Here is a 19,426-nt window from a genome sequence, read left to right as displayed (position 1 = left end):
ATTAACTGACCCTTCTAAACCCTTAATCGTTAACCGAATCGAAAATTTTCAAAAAAAATTTAACCAAACCGAACTTTTTCGGTTAATTCGGTCAGTTAACTGAATTAACTGAAATTTATATATATATTTTTTTATTTTTGGTTAAAACAAGTATAAAACATATAAAAAATTAACCGACTTAACCGACCTATTAATTTATACCAAAAAATTAACCGAACCGATCGAATACTTATATATTATAATATTATTTATTAAATTCGATTAACTGATTGATTTCGAATCGAATTAACCGTTAACCGAACTTTCAAAAAATTATTAACCGACCCCTAACCGAATTAATTTGGTTTTACCCGAAATTTGTACATCCCTAGTCCTTACTATGCTCTGGTCAGTGGACTATCTCTATCAGTGCAAAACGTAGACAATCATTAGGTTTCATTGTATCTTCGAGGTTCATTTATCAGTAACTTATTTACACATTATAATATAGGTGAAGGCGAATAAAATATTAAAAAAGGTGAAATTAATACTGAATCTTGAAATATTTATTAATTTGTTATAAACTTATATTTATTATTAAAAATAAAATATATTTTAATTAACATACATGATCACGTCATCTCATGTAAAATAGTTTATAATACTATTCAAATTTTAATATTTTTCCACAAAGTTTATGCATGTAATACATTCAAAATATTATAAATATATTATATAAATTAGTAAACGCGTGGTTCAGACCAATAAAATATTAATTAATTATATTATCAATATAATTTTAATTTTACCTTTTAATTTTTAAATTAATTTTAAAAATTATTTAATTCAACTTAAATCACATTAATTAAAAAATTTCAAATCAAATTAAAATAAATTAAATATTAACTCAAAATTTCTGGACACAATTCAATGGTATTGACGTTTTAAGGGTACCAAGATATTTTCTGAGGTGGCACGGCTGAAGCACAGTCTACTTACAAATGTCGCAAACAGACAACATATCAGACAGAACACTAGAAGTCTAGGACAGAAAAGCAGAACTCATAAGAGTGACGGATGATTGATTACTAAATCAGAAAAACCGATCAAAGTTTGCAGCCGATGGAGAGGCTGAATCTGAAACACGAGCTCGGCGATAAATGGATTTCAACCCTAGCCAGCATATGGATCCAGTGCACCAGCGGTTCACTCTACACCTTCTCCATATATTCCCCAATTCTCAAATCCACCCAACGATATGATCAGTCAATCCTCGACACCGTTTCCGTTTTCAAAGACATCGGTGCCAACTGCGGCGTCCTTTCCGGTCTCCTCTACACTTTCGCCACTCCATCTAACCGCCGCAACGCTTATTTTGGTGGACCCTGCTTGGTCCTCGCGGCGGGTGCTATCCAATGCTTTATGGGCTACTTCCTCATCTGGGCTTCCGTGGTTGGATTGATCCCTCGCCCTCCGATTGTAGGGATGTGCTTCTTCGTGCTTTTGGCAGCGCATGCTCAGACTTTCTTTAATACTGCTAACGTGGTCACTGCTGTGCGGAACTTCCCTGATTATAGTGGCACTGCTGTTGGTATTATGAAGGTATGATTCTGGCTTTGGTTCTCGGATGCTGTTAAATCTTGAAAATTTCAATTTGGGTCTTGGATAACTCTGATGTTCTTTCTTATTTATTACGCTTTTCAATGTTGCACTTCTTATCTTCCCCCTTTTGATAGGGGTTTGTGGGTCTGAGTGGAGCAATATTGATTCAATTTTATGAGACTATATTCCACAACAAACCCACTTCGTATTTGCTGGTCCTGGCACTGTTGCCTACCATCAATCCTTTGCTGCTTATGTGGTTTGTGAGAATTTATGACACAAAAGAGCAAGAGGAGAAGAAGCTTCTCAATGCCATTTCATGTGTTGCTCTGCTACTTGCAGCTTATCTTATGGTTGTAATAATAGTGGACCACCTCTTTACTTTCCAATTGCTTGTACGGATCGCTACTTTTGTGGTGCTTCTACTGTTACTTTCATCGCCACTGTGCATTGTGCCGAGCCTGAGAGCAAGGGAAAAAGATTCTTCCGTGATTCATCAGAGTTTGATTTCTGAGGGGCAAAGGTTTGATCAAGAAATGGAGGTTCATGATACGAGGGACTCATTGGAAGAAGACAACCTTAATCTTTTACAAGCCATGGGCAGCGTAAACTTCTGGATTTTGTTCTTTGCCATGGCATGTGGCATGGGGTCGGGGCTTGCCACGGTGAATAACCTTGGCCAAATAGGAGAATCTCTTGGTTACTCCAACTTTGAGACCAACACTTTGGTTTCCTTGTGGAGCATCTGGAATTTTCTGGGCCGGTTCGGGGTTGGATATGTATCGGATCATTTCCTGTATGTTAAAGGATGGGCAAGGCCATTGTTCATGGTGCTAACTCTGTCAAGCATGAGTGTTGGTCATGCTGTGATCGCATCTGGTATGCCTGGTGCCCTATATGCTGGTTCGATACTGGTGGGTGTTTGTTATGGGTCGCAGTGGTCTCTGATGCCCACGATTGCTTCAGAAATATTCGGGGTGAAACATATGGGAACCATATTCAATGCCATCACGATAGCTAGTCCAGTGGGATCGTATCTTTTCTCGGTGAGAGTGGTTGGGTTTATTTATGATAAGGAGGCGTGGGGATCAGGTTGCAGTGGAACTCATTGCTTTATGTTATCGTTCCTTATTATGGCATCTGCCACCTTATTGGGTTCTCTTGCCGCTTTAGCCTTGTTTTTCCATACCAAAAACTTTTATAATCAGGTTATACTCAGAAGGCTGCTACATTCCTTGAGGGAGTAATTCACCTTAACATAAGAGCCCTCTGGTTGAATGTTTTTGGATTGCTCTACAATTAATTTAATGCCCCTACATAACATGAGTGCAGTGAAGAAGGGACATTGAAACCGCTGTTTAATCCATGGCCCCAACTTGTAAGTTTTTAGAAAGAAATTCATGCCAATCCTTTTCAAAGTTTGCCATATCTAGTTATAAAGGATTGATGGTGGAAATTTGAATTTTGAGGCCTAGCATTTGCTTAAAATTTATGCCTCGCCCTAAATGGTGTTAAACTGTCTTAATCCACAAATTGAATTTAACTCAACTTGTATAACATTCTATAATTGGAGTCCAAAGTAAAAAAAAAAAAAAGAAAAAGAAAAAGAAAAAGAAGAGAGGCTTTTGAGCCTCCCAAGCATAGTCAAATCTTTCCTTTCCTTGTTGATATGGGGCTTCATCATCTTTACCCACTCAGTTCCTATGCATTTGATGCGACTCTCATTATCCATCTAGTCTTGTGATGCTTCTTTATAAACAAGACAAACACTCAATCTATTAAATCAAGAAATTAAATTCGACTTCAATTTCAAGTAATTTATCTCCCACCTTTAATTATATATATATATATATATAACACTTTACTAGAGTAGTTTGTATTGTATGCTTCAAGTTTATTCTTTAATGTCATTATTTATTTTTAATTATTGAAAATTTGCAATTAAACAACAAGTCAACCACAAATGAGTTTAAAGTTAAACCTAAAATTGAGTTAATCTTTTATTAGGTAAATGAGTAATGATTATTCGAGCTCAAACAATTGTGGAATTGAGTTTCAACTTTAAATTTAATTTCAAACTTGAATTTGAGTTTTTTATAATATAAGATTACTTTGGTGCATTTGGTATGGGTAATAAATCTTCAATCTCAACCGTTAAGTGCTACGTGAAATAAATACTTTATATTGTAAGCCAAGATAGAGGACCGACTATAACCTTAAACTTTGGTCATTGTCGATAAAAGTTGCCATCTGAAGTTACATAATATATATGTAATCAATGTAATAATGTGAGTTTAGTCATTATATTTTATTTTTGATGATTTTTATTTTTTATATTTTTTAAAATTTGAAATCGTTAATTTGTTAAATTAATAAATTCATTGTTAGTCGAGGGGGTGATAGGAGTAGTGAGTCTTTGATTATAGTTGGGACGATGGCGGCAATTGCAAAGGCCAAGAGGTATGTGCATAATGATTGTGGTTTCAATGTAAATGTGAAGGCTTGATTTTTTAATATTTGGTTTTATAATTTTTTAAAATAAGGAAAATGATTTGATGCAAGAAAAAAATGAATTAGGATACAAAATACAAATATTAAAGTTTAAAATTATTATCATTATTTTACTTACCATCATAAAGAGTTTTGACCACTAAAAAGACGAGAAAAATGAGACAAAGGTATAATATATAAGGTAGGGATGGTTTTGTTATTGTTGATTATAACTGTTGGAATTAATAATAAAATAAAATATATAATTAAACTAAAAGTACATAATATTAAAACTGAATTTTTGTTTTAACTTCAGGTGGGTGCGTAAATAATGTAAATACAAATTTCTGTAAGGTTAATAAACCCGAAACAGAAGATCCAAGCAAAGACCCAGGTTTTTGTTCATCCCCAAATTTCTCCATCTTCTCTTTCTATTTCTCCGTCGGCTTCCGTTTCTCCTTCCAACCAAACAGAAACTCCCCTTATTTATTTAATTTAAAAAAAAAAAAAGGAAAATACAAGTGAATGGAAGGATGGTTGGGATCTAGGGTTCTCCTTTCTTCTTCACTCCTCTTAACCCAAGCAAGCCTCCTCTCAATAAAATCACCCTAATTCTTTTTCTTTTCTTTTTTCACTCTTTTTCTTAAATTTTTTTATATTAAATAAACAACAATAAACTAATTTCCCCTTTTCTCGCTTTCTTCAAAATGGAAATCTCCTACACTTAATCCCACCGTAACTACCCTAAAACCCTCGTTCCGATCTCACCCTTCCCCACCATGTCCCTCGATTCTTCCCCTTCCCTTCCGATCCCTTCCGACCCACCTCAAAACGATACCCTTCCTCCCCAAAACGACACTCCTACCCAAACCCCCGACGCAACTCCGATCCCACCCTTGACCAGGAGCAATCGTCCCTCCCGCGCTTGTACAATCCGAGCTTCCCAGAGGCTCTACGCCCAGCAACAGCAAGCCGCCATCGAGCGGCGGCAGAAACAGGCCAAGAAGGATCAGCAGCACAACCACCACCAGCCCAAGCAACCCAAGGACGATAGTGATGGTTCTTCGTCGCCGCAGCAGCAATGTGGCGGTAATAGCAAGATCGTTACTCCGTTAGTGGCGCCACCCGAGCCTTCGCAGTTGCCTAGGTGGACCATTCGGTCTATGTGGGAGTTAGCTTCCGTACTTAATTTCTTGCATGTAAGTTTCCAATTTGTTGTCTTGTTTTGTTCTGTTCTGTTTCTATTCATTCATTATGTGGCTTTGCTTTTTGTTGGGAGCTTACGGGCTTTGAGCGTAATAGGTTTTCAGGCCGCTTTTGAATATAGCTGTGGAGTTCTCAGCGGAGGAGTTTGAGACAGCGTTGATTACTCCTAATGATACTTTGGCAGATATTCATATTCCTTTGTTGAAGGTTTCTTCTTTTTCTCTTCATCTATTCAAAAGTATGATTTTATTGTTGGGTGCTTTAAAACGTACCCTTTTCCATAGAGGTTTCTCTCTCTCATGCTTGTTGGTATTACTTTAGTTCTTATTGAGCCAATTCGGTCTTTGTAGAGACTAGAGTCTGACTTTTCTCTTAGGCGATTCTTTAATAGTTTGAGTGCCATTTAAGTGTATAGATTAGTGCTAAGTGTTTCTGAACATGGTAGAGTAATAGGTGGATAGTTATGTGTTTCTGAACATGGTAGAGTAATAGGTGGATAGCTATGGAATCTACTTCTTGAAATATGGCTTTCTTCAGCTAAGAACTTTATTTATTGATGAAGCTATTGGCATGCAAGTCTTTTCATGGGATGCAGTTATAGGACCTATTTTACTTTATACTCAAGGATCTGTTTTACTTTTATATTCAAGTGCTAGGGTTGGGCTCTCTTTGAGTGCCATAGGTGGTGTTGAGCCCCAGGAAATGGTTGAATAAAACATGAATATACATTTTTCTTCTTTAGGCTGATCTTCCTCTTCTCAGTTCTCTGACGTGTTATATCAGATCAATGAAGTTAAAAAGAACATGGACGCAGTTATATGGATAAGTTGTCTTCTTTGGAATATTCATAATTCAGGATATAGGTTCTCACATAATAACATTTGATTTTTCGTCAAACAAGGATGAACTCTATGTGTTATTGGTTGAAATCCCAGAACATGAACTCTGTCTTTTTCTAGATCCCGGAGTATGTTATTTGCTTAGAGTAGTATATGTCTTGGCTTACAAAGACCTAGGGTATGAAGAAAGATTCGTTAAGCCAACTTATCTGGATTGGGTTTTTTGACATGAGAAAGTTGGATGAAGTATGGTGAAACATCAAGAAAGAGAAGTGTCGTCATATTACCAATGGTTCTATTCAGCATTGTCTTTTTTGTGGATTTATGGCTTGATGACACTTAGGAAGCTTATGAATGGGGTGACACTCTAATGGAAGGAAACATGGTGAAATGTGTCATTGCATTGAATGATGATACCTGGAGTCGGTAAGTGGGTGGGAAGGAGCTTCACTGAGTTTTATGTTCTTCAAAGGTTAGCCATAGCTAAACACTGATTAACTGAAGACTTTTCTGGAAAGGAATGCAGGTGGCCTCATGTATGAAAATTAAAAGCCTTAAGTGACATGAAGTAGGTGCTTGATGGGAACTACTGCTGTAACTGAATTAAAATTGCCAGTGATATGATTCTAAATCCTAAATTGTGTTCATCTTTGAGTTGCATGGAAATTGTTTATAAGTTGTGGTAAGTTGTATGAATTATTGGATTCTCATAACATGTAGTCTGATTGTATGGATCCAAACATATTTTGTAGTTCCTGACTTCCAGCTGCCTTGTTTTGGTTGCCTGTAGCCATTGTGTCTTCCATCTGTATAAGACAGTTTTTGGGGCAAACTGTGCATCAGAAATTTGTTTGTAGTTTGTGCAGTTGAGTTGTTAAAAGGAGATACTTTGCCCAATGAGTGACTCTGAACCCCAAAGCATTGTGTCTCTTTACATTTGTCTGTGATTAGAGAAAGGAGTTCTAGGTTGGTACTTATAATTACCAATGTACTTGTTGGCCAAGTAGTATGTAATTAATGTGGGTAAGACTATTTCTACTGGATTTGTTAACTTAAATGGCTTGCCTGAAAACAAATACATTAAGAATATTTTTATCTGGAACTGCAATGAGTTATCAATATACTTTCTCCATTTCAGGCAATCCCTCCAATTACTCGGATGCCCCTTACACGTGATACCTGGGTTACTGTTCTTTGCAGAAAATTAAGAAACTGGTGGCATTGGGTAACTTGTCATCTCTAGTCCTTTATTCTTGTTTAATAATATGTGGCATGCATGCTTACATATATATATACACATTGTTTTGGATGTTTGCAGGTTGCTGATGGGGATCTTCCCATTGTTGCTTCACATGGGTGAGTTGCCATGTACTTTTGGAATATTCTTTAACATATAATGCTGTTAGTGTATCTAATGAATGCTAATTTGTTATAGGGCGGAGATTGAATTATACAAGTCGCTTGATCCTGGAGTTCGTGTAGTGATCCTGAAAGCACTGTGTGACATTCGTGTTGAGGTATGATGATCATCAATAAATTGTCTTTTTAATCCCATTTGTAAATGCTTGATGCTTCTCTTATCTTGATTAGGACTTTGATTTCTATTAGTATTATATTATAAGTTTGAGGGCAGCATCAAGTCTATACATGTAATGTTGGGGACACAAAAATCTAAATTCGCTATTATCACAAATAAGTCCCAAGTGGCTGAATTCCTTAGCCCAGGTTTGGATGGTTGGACACCACCTGTGGCACAGTTGGATTTTAACGAATATTGATGCGGTAACATACTGGTCCGTATGGCTTTTGCTGTATTTGTCTAGAGTTGTTATCATGAAGTTGAAGGCTTCCTTCTCTTTTAGTTCCTCATTTTGTTGAAGGAATTTTGATATCAACCTAAGTAGTAACTCCTTGACAATGACTTTTAGATCCAAATGTCTGATTTGATCTTCTCTGTTATTTAAATTGCTTCTTATAATTAAGTTGTACAGCCTTTTCTGAATGGTTCATTACTTGGAGGGATTGCTTTCTTTTCCAATTCTGTGTGATCATATCTTTGGAGCTTACTGAGAGATGAAATATCTGTTGTCCTTTTGCAGCAAGACGACATTCGAAGCTACATTGACAACTCACTTAAACATGGTGTTCAACTTTCAGCCTTTCGTAAAGAACGTATCGGAGGCGATTCTCAGGGAATTAATTACTGGTAATGTCTTGGGCTTATCAAAAAGCTTCTATCTGTTACCTCTTTGTAGCTTGTTTGGTTTGAGTGTTGCACTTGTAGATTACTTATGGTAGTTTTTTGTTGTGAACATTTCTCTGCTGGCATTGCTGTTTAAGCAATTTTTTTTTCTGTTGTTTGCACAGGTATGAAGATGATGCTGTTGTTGGTCATCGCTTATACCGTGAAATAAGGAAAGTTGAGTTGAAGAAAGCAAAGATGAAAGGTTCCCATGTTCCTAATAGTGCAACATATCTGTGGGAAACAGTTGCAACAAATTTCGAAGAATTTCAAGATGTTTCTGTAAGTTGTGTGTGTATTTTATATAAGTCCTTTTATGTGTTTGTGGGTTTATTATGCTGTTCATAATGCATCACTACATTGAAACTTATAGAGCTTTCTTTTGAGCAGTCTTTATTGAGTTTGCATGGTTCATTATATCTGATGCTTCTTGAAAGTTACCAGTATGATGAACATTCTGATGGGGTTTTCAGATAGAAAAAATGGCCATATAGATTCATGCACCGGAATGTCTATTCTCAAGGGGAACTTGGCTTAAGCATTGATGTTAGACCATATTGTTGCTCTCTCTCTCTCTCTCTCTCCCTCCACACGGCTCAAAAATCCATGCTGAGGATGGTACATGTCTTTGTAGCAAACAAAACCTTCATAGTAGGCAGGTGCCCTCTGTGAAAAACCCTAAAGTTGCTCATTTAAGGTAGGTGCAACCAGATCATCACCCTCTATAACAATGCATGCTAACCCTATCATCTAGCAAAATCCAAACTTTTCAATACAGTGGCAATCTGCATGTAAGTTGTTCATTTAAGGTAGGAACGGTCAAAATATCACCCTACGCAATGGTGCATGCTAACTCTATAATCTAGCAAAACTCAAGCTTTTCAATACAACAGCAACTTCCTTGAGTTGGGTCTCTGGGGTACTGATTTTTGGGACTAACTTTGCAATGGAAATTTGTGGAAGAAATGGATAAGGAAATTTCCGCTGACATTGACAAAGAATTTTGAAGTAAATAGCTATGTTATTGAAGTTTTATTCTACTAACTTTGAAGTATTTGGAGATCCACTGGAGCTAAGAAATAGTCATTAGAGAAGGATAATGGTTTAAACTATGGCATTAACAATATAGAGTAGGGCACTGGGTGTTCAGTTGATATTATGGGCTTCATAAGAGTACTCTGTGGTTCTGCTTACTTCCGAAGTTAGATATAAGGTAGGAAGCAGCCCACATTCATTTTACTGAATGCTGTTTTCAGGCATGTTTTCTGTGACTCCTTGTTATCCAATCATCTCTTGTTGCTTTATTTTAAGGCCATAACAAGCATAATGATAATAGTATTCTGCTCTACAATAAATTCAAATTGATGTTTACATAACTACCTTGTGGTCCTTGCCTACTTGTAGAAAATTTCTGAGGAGTTTTCGTTAATAATTTCTGTACTAGGCTAGGTTATTGTTGGGGTATATGTTCTATAATTATAGATGCCATTATCAGCTTTGATCCATGCATGTCATTGGCACCAAAGTTCCCAGAGCTTTACCTTTGCTTTTCTTTGTGGAGTGGCATGGGGATCATAACAGAGACAATTCTGATTGAGACGAAAACTTTCTTTTTCTGAATCACTTGCGTTGCCTATATCTTTCTCAAGACCTCTAAGTAATAATGTTAAATTGTTGGAAGTAATCTTATCTATTATGACATGGTCATACAATTAAATTTAGTCATACAGAAGTTTGGATGACAAAGATGTTCTGTCCAGTTCTACTGTTGAAGAACAGACTGAGTTTTGTGTCAGTCATCTGTTTTTATTTGCTAGAAATGCAAAGCTTATATAGCGTTTATTTGATCCTTTTATTGATATTATCTGTTTCATGTGCTTCCGCAGGAGAAACTTTTTGCCAGTAAAAATAGAGCAGAAGCTTCACTAGGGAAGAAATTAAAGAACGACAAGCTTCCTGAGATTGAAAAGGAACACAAGGTACATAAAAAGTTGCTTATTATCATTTGAGCAGCATCACAAAACTGTTATCCTTCTCTTGAGGTAAAAATTGTTTCTTAATCCAATTCTTCCTTTTGCCCAGAGGAAGGAGAGGTTACTGAAAAAACAACATAGACAAGCTCTTCTTCTTGACAACTTCTTGGCTGTTGATGGGCTTGGTCCAGGACGCTCCCTTCGTGACAGAAAACCTGTGACTTACACATTTGGTACGGAACTTTAAAGTCCAACATGCCTTTCAATTTTTAACTGGATTTTTGTCATTCAGTAACCAGAGATTCAAGTTTCTGGTGGTTTTTTTTTTTTGCTCCTAGCCATAAATACTGACAGTATTAAACTGACTTATCTGGGCTTGTTAGTGTTCAGATTCTGGGTAAATGCTTTTATCTGAATTGATATAATTTCTTATAATTGTGCGTTCAGATTTTGATAAATGCTTTTATCTAAGCTGACATATTTTGTTATAATCTTGCAGATGATTATGATCGGTCAATAAATGAGGCTATTAAGATTACCAAGTATGTAATATATAACATAGACATATTCCTGAATACATTGATATGATTTCCTTGCAATGATCTGGACTTGTTTCTTCTGCCTTAAAAGTGGTTTCTCACTGTTGACCATGTGTTAGGCGGAAAGCACCATCACCGGATCCTCTCAATGGAAGAGATGTTGCCAAATCTGAACCTTCTGCGAATGGAAAATTGACCGGTCCTTCACATGGCTCTGAACAGGACAGTTACAATCTACCCTCCCCCAAATCTCCCGAATATGATGATTTTGATGACAATAAATCTGGGGAATTGGATCGTAGGTATGATACTTTATTCTTGAATGTCTCCTATTGTTGCTGTAAAGTTTCATCTAATTTTTGTATGATCCTTTGTAGCAATCGAAGGAGGCAGAGACCTCAACGATATTCAGCGAAGGAATTCGTTGAAGCTGTTTCGGATAACGAGGCTGACTTTGACAGTGATGATGATATAGTTGGAGAAGCAGTATATGATGAGGAATACCTAAGAAAAAGAAAACAGAGAAGGCAATCCAGCAGCTCAGAAGGAGATGAGGAATACCGTTGGGACGAAGAAAATGCTGAAGATGAGGAGGAGGAAGAAGAGGATTCATTAAGTATCAGTGAGGACAGTGATGAGGCCCCAAAAGTCAAGAAGTTGCCAGGCCGTACTCGGAGGGAAACTAAGCTAAGGTCAGTGGATGAGCTTCAATCAGGTCTAAGGCGTAGTAAAAGAGCCACCAGAAATCGTATTAATTATAGACAGTATGAGCTGTCGGAATCTGAAACAGAGTCGAAACCTGAAAAGTCGAATCCATCGGATGAACACTCGGATGCAAGTGAGAAGGAGGAGTTCTCAGAAGGAAGTCAAGATTCCAATGGCAGTGATGATGAGCAGGAAATGGAAGTTAATCCACCTATGGAAGGTAACTCTGATCCAGTAGAGAAAGAGCAAAGCCAGGCACCTGAGCAATCTAGTGGCAGTGGGCAAGATGAAGCAGACGGTGCACAAAAACGACGCTTCCTTGACCTAAATGAGCTTGCTCCAGGTTCTGGTTGCGACGATGGTCCAAATACAATAATGAAAGATGAGGATAGAAATGATTTCTAGAGGTGGTGTGGTGGGGAGCAAATGTTGTAATTTTCTCCTGGGGGAAGCGAATTGTATGATAGTAAAATTTATAAATTTTGCGAAAAGCCTATCGAGGAAATTATGTTGGGGCGTTCCTCTGAGGCTTCTTCACTCCACCTGGATGCATATCCCTTGAGGGCTTGCAGCAGGGAAGCAACACGCTGAGAGTGAGTGAGTGAATGAGAAAGAGAGGTGTAGATTAGGTAGTCATATTTTAGCATTTGTCTACATTGAAGAAGAAAAAACCTACGGCAGTGTGGGCGATGGGGGTTCAGGAGATTTTAGCTTTATCCACTTGATGTACAATAACCCTTAACAAATATTTGTAACTGAGAGAAAAAAAATGGTTTTAGATGGGATGGTCTAGCCCTGTAGTGTGATTGGTTTTAGTATCCTTACTATTATTATTATTATTATCATCATCATCTTCATCATCCTAATGGAACCATCTTTCGTCTTTTCTTCTTTTTTTTCTTATTATTGTAACCGAACCATCCTCTGACAAAGTTATTTAGAGTTTCCTCCTTCAAATTCCCTGTTTTGTTCTTTCCTTACTAACTTTCCAGCCTCAAATTGGAATGAAGTTTGGAGGAGCTAAGGTAGATCATTGTACCTACGTCCGTTTGAATGGTTTTCAAAAAATGAGCGTGGGCTGGGCAAGTTTGAAAAATGAGTCAACATTTAAGTCTCTTCAATCTATTTTTTAAGTCTGTAATATTTTTTATTGTATCTTTTTTTATAGTAATATATAATAGTCTAATGCAAGTATATTAAAAAAAAAAGTTAAGTTGTTTATCTATATAATTTTAATAAATTAAAATTATATAAAATTATTAAATATTAAATTAAAAATAGTATGTCTTCTTTTCAAAAATTTAAAAACAATGACAAATTTTAAAATAAACTTGGATAATTATTTACAAATATGAATGGATTTAGATAAATTTTAAACTCATATTTCAAGTCGACCAAGTTTGATAAGTATAAAGTGTGTTAATATTATGTTTAAGTCTATTTTGAATCCGACCTAACTCGGTTCATTAATACCTTTATACTTAATATCTTTACATTTAGACGATTGTATTAAATTTGATAAACTTAAAAAAATAACATGAGTATGAATAGACAAATGTGTTAAAATTTAATTGTATAATAACATAAGGAAAAACTTATTCATTATGTAAGTGTTAAAATGGCTTGTTATAACATAAGGAATAATTAGTACAATATTTGATAGACATTTTGAATTTATCACAAACATTTTCTACTTCCCCGAAACAAAATCTCTCTTTTTCTACTTCTCTAAGTCCTCAAAGAGCTCCAATTAGCCTCCTCTAGTAGTTCATTCTCCATCAATAAATGAATAAGTTTTTAGGACAAACTTGAAGATAACATCTCTATCGCCAAAGGGTGGCTCGAAGTTTCCACTTCTTTCTCTTAAAAGGCAAATGTATGACATTAGCTTGAGCTTCTCCCATGACAACAGTAACTTTAGGAGAAGGCTTCGCTAGGACTAAGGCACGAGAAGTATTGACAAAAGCCACGCTCTTTGCAAAATAAGAAAGAAGATGCTGCAACAATGGAAAGAAAAAAAAAACTAAAATCTAAAAACAAAATTTAGGCTTAAATGTACTTTTGAGTTTATGTAAGGCTTTTGGCGACATACCCCTCCATTACTCTAAGCGACATACCAAAGAGCTCAGTGTTCAAGTGCTCACACACATGCTAAAGAACGAAATCAATATGTTTCTTCTCTCCAAGCATAAGCTTCATTAAAAAAACCTTACTTTGTCGCGACCACACATTATGTGACTTGTGCCAAGTGCTAATATTTGGCATATAGAACAGCCTACTCACTTCTTTTTGGGTCACACCGTTGGGACTACGGTTATTAAAACAAAACCTCCAAAAGTTACTTAGAGACCATACCTAGCTGAACTTTAAAGGCTCTGTCTTTAGGCAGCGAGTTCATTGAATGAAGGAGCCAAAAGTCTTGCATATGAAGGAAGGGTCCACTTAAAGGGGAAAGAAGAAATCTTTCAACTTACTCTTTATCAAAATGTACTTAAGATGATAAAAAGAAATTCTTTTAGGGAGTTTATTCACCTCAAGATTAAGACTATCCTATGTCTCAAATGACCTATGCCAAGAGAATCCTCAAAAGTAGTAGCAAACAGGTTCCTAAAACTAATTGAATAAGGTTCTTCTTAACACTTCTTACAATATAAAAAATACAGTACCAATAAGCGCCAAGAAGTCTCAGATATATGTACAGGGGCAACATTATACAACCGTAACATCTTTACAAACCAAAGATGAATGGGCAAGTGAAAGCCCGCTTCAAATAAATGGAAAAGGAGATGGAAACCTCTCTCATTGGTGGTGACTTCACAAAATCCAGTGGAGTCCTAACAGAACAAAAAATCAGTATTTATAGTGAAGACGTTTAACATATCACAATAGCATCATGTCAGCCATTTTTGTCATAATGGTGGTGCATATTGTTCCTCACCTTTCATTGGAGCATTATTAGTGTGAAATATTAAAGGATCGACATCTATTTTTAAAGACAAGAAGTCAAAAGTAAAAAGACAAAAGATAAGAATTGATTTCACAACAACAAAAAAAAAAAATAACGAAATAGGATTGAAAGAAAAAGAAGAAGATATGATCCTTAGTGTAGTTATTTTTGTCATTTATTGCTTATAATTTTTCAAATAAATTGGTTAATAAAATTCAATAATTAAATTATTTTCTTTTGTATAAACCGTCCCTATTGGTTTTTGCACAAAAAATAAAGTGAATAAAGCAAACATTGACTCATTAATTATCTAAAAATTAACTAAAATTAAGTTGGATCATAAGGTCAGATTATGATGTAGGAAGACTACTTACATTGGTAGGTAATTTAAAAGGTCCATAGTTTAAGCAAACAAAATTGAGCAATTGATTCAATGTACTATTATATTGTCTATCAAGTTCAATTAAAGAGATATATTGTCTTGGATATCGGAGCAAGTGACTCCCAGAAAGATAGAGATATAGGTGTTATCATTTGGATTAACAATATATCGGACATAACATAAGTTATGGATCTATTCACTTGTGACATTTATAGTATGACTTACCTCAATATTGAGTAAGTGACTAATTATGTGCATGTAATTTATACGCTTTGATATATTGAAAGCTTGTACTCAATTGGTATCAGAGCTAAAAGTTTATCCACAAATAAAGAGTATTCTTTCACTAGCATTGCTAAGATTATGAAAAAGAAACATGACCATAAATCATTCATCAAGGACAAACAATTGTTTTTACTATTTATTAGTAATAATCTATTTTATTGTGGAAGTTGTAATAGTAACCATGAGATAAAATAGGATCATATTAGGTAAACGAATTTAATCCAAAGACATTAAGAATATCCTATAAGGGTAACACATTGATGACACTGTCATTGGGCAAAGCATAAATCTAAGTTTCTTTCGTAATGATGTATAATGGAGAGTTCACTTATGGTACTTTTAGTGGATTGACTTCATGACAAAATAATATTGTAATTAATAGACGAAGATTCAGAACTTAATTTCCCTAATTATATATGTCTAATTGATCCCTCCACTAGCTCAACAGAACCCTATATAGATTGCACAAAAATTGATATGTTGAATGAATGAAAACAACCCAAGAGAAATAGATTACATGAATTATCATCCGTAGTAAATGATTTTCTCAAAAGTAACATGAGCTAACTTGGAAATTAATTTAAATTCTTTGAATTATTATTTAATTTATTGTAAATAAATAATTAAAGTTCAAAGTAAAAATTAAATTAATCAATCATCGCGATTATACTGAGTAGGACAAATTTATCTACTCATAGATTTTTATATGATAAAGTCGACATGGTTTTAATGGAATTAAAATTGGGTTAAGAAAATAATTTAATTGAATAAAATATTATTTAGGAACAAAAAACTAGTTATTTGGTTGAATAATTATATGAGTTTGTTTTAATTAGAAACTAAATTGCATACATAATTATACTCAATATATGAAAAAGGTCTAATAAGCCTATTCTTACTAGAGGTGGGCTATGGAAGAAACCTAGTGTATGTGCCACCCACTATAACGAATCTTAGTGGGACTTTAAATTTTGCTATTAAATGTTATTTTTTTTCTTTCCCTTCTTATTTAAGTAAAACTATTGTGATTTTTTTTTCTTATAAATAGGGGCTATGGGATAGCCAAGTACAAAACTTTGACATATGTGGATACTTTGTCAAATTTTAGAAAAGTTTATTTAGCTACAAAATAAATTCTAAATTCATGAGTGCTTGAGTTTGTGTTTTTTCAGTTTTGGTTAAATAAAGAAAGTGAGTTTTTCCTATTGGAAAGTTAGACTTTTCATTCTATGTTCAACTTGGAATAAGAGCCCACTCCTTTAGCAATCGACGCTTCGAGGATAGCAGAAAATATCATTTGGTAGAAAATTAGGAATCGACATATCTCACAAATCCAAAACATAGGTATTAAATTTGGTAAAATTTATTACCATAGATAAAACAATAAGGTTCAGTTTTAAAAAAAATTAAATCTCCTCAGTGTAACAAAACTATTTTCATATAAATATTTCCAACATTAAATTCATGAATGAGCCCTATTTATAAGTATTCAGGGAGGAAACTAAAGTGACACTTTAAAAGAAATGTCAATAACAAAGAAACTAACATATCTTGAAAAACCCCAATCAAAGGTAAACACATGTTCAAAAGCAATTAATACAATGTTACAAAAATCAGGACAAAAATCATGACATTTTAGAATCTCTTCAAGTCTCACCAAAACTCTCGAAAGCTCTGCCAGGGATTCAATTGAACCTAAGTCACTTTTTAACATGCCTTTCATTTACTAGACAATTGTTATACCCTTATTAAACCACACAATGCCTATGCTTAAAGGTAAAATTTGGTGACACTCAATCTTGCAGCTTAAGCAGAAAGATAGTCCTAGCCTCACACTGCTAGAGCACCACATCACAAAAAGTAGGCCCATACAATACTTCAAAGATATATATGGAAGAGCTCTCATCAACATATATCAATCAAATGTTAGATTATCGGTACGCTCGTAGCGCAGTGTAAAAATTACTCCGATGATCGCAAACCAAGAATTCATGTGCGAGGAATGGTTCAGGTTTCTAAATTGAAAAATAACTGTTCAAAATTATACCTCCGCAGAGGATGTGTAAAATAGTTTTGATTCTACATAGTAAATTGTTTCACAAACCACAACCGCAATAAAAAAATTTGGCTTTCACATAATCCACTTAAGTGATCAACAGTCAAGATAAAAAACCTAACTTTTAGAAAGGTTTTTGGTTTTTTGATATTCCCCTTAGTCTGCTAGAATTTTGTGAAATTCATGATAAAAGAAATTGAGATATATGTGGAGTTTTATTCAAAGTCTCTTATATTGGAAAAAATTCGATTCGAAAACAGTTTTCTTGTATTACGAAAAATTAAAATTTTGAAAACCGAGCTGGTATGTGATATTTATAACAATAAACCATTTACCGAAAATGCACTTGTGTTTTTGGCTAGACGGATCTTTGTCATTCTCGGCTTTCAACCGAACGTCCTTCTTTCGCTATTCTCGTACTAGGAATTGCTTTAAATATAGACTCAATTAAATTCGAATCAAACACAAAACCATAAATACTTTCTTTACTTTTAGTGGGAAAGTAAATTTCTCTTTAATTGAAATGGGAAGAACTGTTATTTCGAAAACTAGATTTTATCCTTAGAAGTAAATTCTCACTATTTTCAAGCAGAATACAAACATCTCAAAGTTGTGTATAACTTACTTGTGTATTTAGCCCTTCTGGTGTCATCTATTTATAGGAAGAAAAAGTAAAACTCTTGTTGAATTGTAAAATTTTATTTCGGTAGAAAAACTAAATTCTAGTCTAACTAGGATTAAGGGGCGCAACCTTAGTTAAATAAACCAGGGCTTGTCATCCTATGTACCGTCATGAGAGGTTTTTGGGCTTCTTCTATATCGGGTTTAATTATAAGTATTTCTTAAACTTTTAATCCAGTACTTTATAATTCAATCTAATCGAACACTTGTTTTTCTCTTTTCAAAATAAACATCATAAATTAATTTAAATTAATTAATTAATTTCCTAATTAAATAATTTTCTTAACCCAATTCTAATTTCGTTAAAATCATGACGACTTTACCGTAAAAAAATCTATGAGAAAATATATTCAATATTTCTACATTTAATGGATTCACTATGACCAATTAATTTATTTCTATTTTCGAACTTCAATTATGTAATTAATTAAATAATAATTTGAAAAATTATAAATTCATTTTCAGATCATTTTCATTTAAAGAATGTTTGTCATTTCTCTAACTTTACCATTTCTATATATTTCTGTTCATTTGGTTTAACATGCAATTCATTTATAGTTTCAGCAAGCTAGCAAAGGGACTGATTGGACATATGCAATTAGGGGTCAAATGATTTATAATTAAATTCCAACTTTTCACCTATTAATTATAAACTCATTTAATCACGAAGTTATTCCACTATAGTATCGTAACTGAGCTGTCCCTAATGGCATACCATTACGAAAGCAACTCATCAGTGCTTGTCCAATGACCTTGTCATAAGTGTGTTACCTTCATAAGATATCCTTAATCTCTTTGGGACAAATCTGATCTCCCAACGTGATCTTATTCTATCTCATGGTAACCATTACATTTTCCTTCATGAAAAGTCAATTACTATTAAATAATAATTAAGTCATTCATCACAAAAATGAACAACCCATGACCATGTTTATTTTTCATCTACCATGTAATGCCAATACGAGGATATCATTTACCCATATCTCGAATTATGAATTCCACTATTATGAATGACGCTACATACTATAGAAGTAGTATATCTAACACACCATCTTTCAGTTCTTTATCTATTTGAGCTCAGGCTTTTACTCACATCAAAGTATACGATTCACACATACATAGTCTGTCATCCACTCAGGATTAAGGTATGTCACACTTTGAACATCACAAGTGAATAAATCCATAAACGAACTCAATATCTATTATTCTTAGGTCCAATCCGATGAATTGTCAGTCCACTCAGTCACATATATGTCTCTATTTTCTAGGAGTTATCCGCTTCAATGCCTAAGACAAGGCATCTCTCCAATTGAACTTGATAGACGACATATTAGTCTTTCAATCGGTTTGCTCATTTCTGATTAGAATAAAGACATGTTTAGGTTCATCTACTAATATAAGTTGTCTTTCCATATTATAATCTGACCATGTAATACTGTTTAGTATTAGTTTAAACATTAGACAACCAATGAGCCAATATTTTCTTCTATTTTGTTTTAT

The 19,426-nt window shown here is 34.5% G+C and overlaps 2 protein-coding genes across 2 annotated transcripts; both read left to right on the top strand.

Annotated features, from left to right (window-relative positions):
- Positions 1–922: 922 nt before the first annotated feature.
- On the top strand, positions 923–3,069 carry LOC108476633 (protein NUCLEAR FUSION DEFECTIVE 4-like). Its single transcript, XM_017778903.2, has 2 exons — positions 923–1,581; positions 1,716–3,069. Exons 1-2 carry the CDS (start codon positions 1,102–1,104, stop codon positions 2,826–2,828), a joined length of 1,593 nt encoding a protein of 530 aa, XP_017634392.1. The 5' UTR covers positions 923–1,101; the 3' UTR covers positions 2,829–3,069.
- Positions 3,070–4,363: 1,294 nt separating this feature from the next.
- On the top strand, positions 4,364–12,441 carry LOC108479527 (DDT domain-containing protein DDR4). Its single transcript, XM_017782191.2, has 12 exons — positions 4,364–5,270; positions 5,374–5,484; positions 7,255–7,341; positions 7,435–7,472; positions 7,552–7,633; positions 8,216–8,322; positions 8,484–8,640; positions 10,245–10,337; positions 10,441–10,564; positions 10,831–10,873; positions 10,990–11,172; positions 11,248–12,441. Exons 1-12 carry the CDS (start codon positions 4,851–4,853, stop codon positions 11,978–11,980), a joined length of 2,178 nt encoding a protein of 725 aa, XP_017637680.1. The 5' UTR covers positions 4,364–4,850; the 3' UTR covers positions 11,981–12,441.
- The last annotated feature ends 6,985 nt before the right edge of the window (positions 12,442–19,426 follow it).

The sequence above is a fragment of the Gossypium arboreum genome, chromosome 12, assembly GCF_025698485.1.
Source record: "Gossypium arboreum isolate Shixiya-1 chromosome 12, ASM2569848v2, whole genome shotgun sequence".
In the NCBI taxonomy this organism is placed as follows: Eukaryota; Viridiplantae; Streptophyta; class Magnoliopsida; order Malvales; family Malvaceae; genus Gossypium; species Gossypium arboreum.
The sequence above is the reverse complement of the archived record's forward strand: the minus strand, read 5'-3'. Positions and strand labels throughout refer to the sequence as shown.